General features: G+C 40.0%; 1 protein-coding gene across 1 annotated transcript in view; it reads right to left on the reverse strand.

Annotated features, from left to right (window-relative positions):
* LOC137616976 (compound eye opsin BCRH2-like) overlaps nt 1–496 on the reverse strand; it is a 2,068-nt gene extending 1,572 nt beyond the window's left edge. The window contains exon 1 of the mRNA XM_068346842.1: nt 1–496. This exon is cut by the window's left edge and continues 638 nt beyond it. Within this exon, the coding sequence (XP_068202943.1) occupies nt 1–274 (274 nt within the window). The 5' untranslated portion in view covers nt 275–496.
* Nucleotides 497–983: the final 487 nt, after the last annotated feature.

Consider the following 983-nt stretch of genomic DNA (forward strand, 5'->3'; position numbering starts at 1 on the left):
ACATGTTCGCAGGAGACCTGAGGGTTTTTTTGGTCGAGAATAGGTACATGACAATACCATTACCAAAGAATGACAAAATGCCAAGGATTACATAAACGCCCGCCAGAAGGTAATGCCACATGGGGTTAACAGGTGGAAATTTGCTCCAGTGATCATGGATCATTGGTTTGACTTCATCTGGAATCAAGTCCATTAAAGAAACGCCTGGAGGGTATCCGAAGTTATAGTCGGTTTTGTAAGGCAAAAAACCAGAGACGTTGTGAGATTGGGCCATTTTCAGTATGCTGTTCCTAAGTTTCGTAGAATATTAGTGAAGGAGAACTGATTTGCACAATGCGCCAATATAGCAGAACCACAATGCCTTGGTTTAGGTATCGGTTTCTCGTCGTGGACTTCCTTTACCGGCCGTTGCCTTTCGTTTCGTTGGCGGGTTCAGGAGTGACCCGTAGCTCCTCAACCCGTCTATTTATCCGAAGCATCCACCAATTAACGCTCGGTTATGAAAGACAGGGTTTCTTGAGAGGGAACGGATTTTCCTAAGGATTTTCGTCTCAAAATAACCAACCAACGTGTTAGGCAATCTCCTACGAAAGAGGATAAACTTGTAAGGCTTTCTTATCTATTCGAAGGTTTTCTTTGCTGGAAGCCGATGTATATGTTCGTTTAAGTTATGAGGAAAGAAAACTTTGGTAGACTTAGCTATCTGGAAATGACAAAACGTTAAGATTATCTGTTTAACAAGAAGAGCTACAAGCATTCTACCGTATTACAAATTAGAAGCGGATTTGCGTTTATCTTTTTTGGCATTTTCAACGATTCTTAAATGTTTTATTCTTATTTTCTTTTTTATTTTGATCGTTCTTTACTTCTCTTCTATTTTATTTATTTCCTTATTACCTTTCCTCACCGGGACATTTTTTCTGTTGGAGCCATTGGGCTTATAGCATCCTGCTTTTCCAACTAGGGTTGTAGCTTAGTTTGTA

Source organism: Palaemon carinicauda, chromosome 23 (genome assembly GCF_036898095.1).
Source record: "Palaemon carinicauda isolate YSFRI2023 chromosome 23, ASM3689809v2, whole genome shotgun sequence".
NCBI lineage: Eukaryota > Metazoa > Arthropoda > Malacostraca > Decapoda > Palaemonidae > Palaemon > Palaemon carinicauda.